Source organism: Eurypyga helias, unplaced genomic scaffold, assembly GCF_000690775.1.
Source record: "Eurypyga helias isolate BGI_N326 unplaced genomic scaffold, ASM69077v1 scaffold11684, whole genome shotgun sequence".
NCBI classification, from domain to species: Eukaryota; Metazoa; Chordata; class Aves; order Eurypygiformes; family Eurypygidae; genus Eurypyga; species Eurypyga helias.
Genome location: NW_010246831.1, coordinates 20796 through 22518, shown reverse-complemented (window position 1 = coordinate 22518; position 1723 = coordinate 20796). Strand labels below are relative to the sequence as shown.

The window sequence follows — 1723 nt, the reverse complement described above, 5'->3', positions numbered from 1 at the left end:
AGCAGGAAAAAGAAGTAACAATTATTGTTGTATTTTCTTGGCTGAGAAACTGTAAAAGTGATTCAGATATAGCTCTCGAAACCTGATGTGACAGTATTCAAGGAGAATCAAAGCTGAGTTGTTTTGTTTTCCTTTACCAAACCTGTTTTAAAAAGAAAAAAGTGTAGAGTGTAATGCCACAGCAATTGAAAAATCAAGCAGTTGTATTTATTTATACTATTTCACTCTTAATAGCCATCTCTTTGTAACCGTTGATATTGAAGTTTATATTCCTTTAATCACAAGTAAATCAGAGAAAAAATTTCTCTTAAATTAGTAGAGCTGCTCTGTTGCTGAAGTAATGCAAGATTATAGTCAGAGAATCAGGCATTTTGTTCTGACAGCTGGTGTGGAAACAAGCATACCCTTGATATACACAGATGTGTAATCATTAATAGGGATTGGCTGGTTCAAAAGGAGATAGAGGACTACCTGGATTGCCTGGCCGTCTTGGTCTTCCTGGAGAGATGGGGCTTCCTGGATTGCCAGGATATGGACCTCAAGGAATAAAAGGCTTCAAAGGCTCCAAAGGAATACACGGTCCACCTGGATTACCTGGAGAAGCTGGTTTGTAACTTCCTATTGTACCATGTTTAACCTATGATAAAGAACACTTGATTGAGATTGCAAAGAGAGATTGAGGCCAAAGACATAATTTATGGAATATGTGGGAAGTTTTTCTTAGGATGGGATTTCCTCTGCATTGTTCCAACTTTGGTCCCACTGGAGATAATAGCAGAAGTCTTAGGGTCATAAGATAATTGAGGTTGAAGGGACCCTATGAGTTCTTTAGTCCAAACTTCTGCTCAGAGAGGGTCAGCTGTAAGATCACACCAAGTTACTCAAGGCTTTAAACAGTTTGGCCTTGAAAACCTCCAACGACCAAGACAGCACATCATCTCAGCAAACTGTTCCAGTGCTTGATCATCCTCATCGTGATAAAAAAAAACTTTAAGTATGTATCAAGTCATCACCATTAGTGTGAGCTGTCATAAGGGGAGAATTTATACTTAATCATTTTTAAGTGCTGAAAACGTACCACTGTGTGTACTTATAGGCAAGTATAATCTGGAAGAATTCAAAGTTGGATGGCAGACATAGTCAAGGTTTCTTAAAGAGAATACCCATTAAATCTTTATGAAGTGGGGTTGCAGATGAAGCATTTCTCTCTGACTTTGTGCTTCCTTTTCTGGGTCTCCAGTAGTCTGCAGGAGGGCCGAGAGGAAGGCTGCAGGTGGGCTTGGTATCAATAAAATCCTTTCACTTTATGAAGCCAGGATCTTCTTTGAAGGCTTTTCAAAGTCTGTTGGAGTTTCAGAAATATGGAAACTGCAGAAGACTGCATTTTTAACCAAGTAGATCGGTCACTAATATTTTTAAATGCTTAAAACTACATATTGCCAAACCATAAGCCTTTGTAATCTTTAGTTATGTATTTGCTGAAGGTCTGAAAGGAGAGACCAGTAGGATAACTCCATTACCCGCGTTGCCAGGACCTCAGGGACCAGATGGCTTACCTGGACCCCCAGGAGTGCCTGGTGAGTACATCTGCACCAAATACAATAAAACCCAGACATAATCTGGTTGGAACTTCTCTCCCAGCTCTGGCCAGATAAAACTGTTGGGTTACTTTGAAATAACTATAAAAAAGATTTCTGTGCTACAGAAACTATGGAATTAGCTG

At 39.3% G+C, this 1723-nt stretch overlaps 1 protein-coding gene across 1 annotated transcript in view; it reads left to right on the top strand.

The window, feature by feature from the left end:
• Positions 1-1723, top strand: part of LOC104508809 (collagen alpha-3(IV) chain-like) — a gene marked incomplete at its 5' end in the record, with an annotated part of 38477 nt that overhangs the window by 16211 nt on the left and 20543 nt on the right. Inside the window, 2 exons of the mRNA XM_010150545.1 lie at positions 438-606; positions 1485-1577. Coding sequence (XP_010148847.1) covers positions 438-606; positions 1485-1577 — 262 coding nt within the window. The remainder of the gene's footprint in view (positions 1-437; positions 607-1484; positions 1578-1723) is intronic.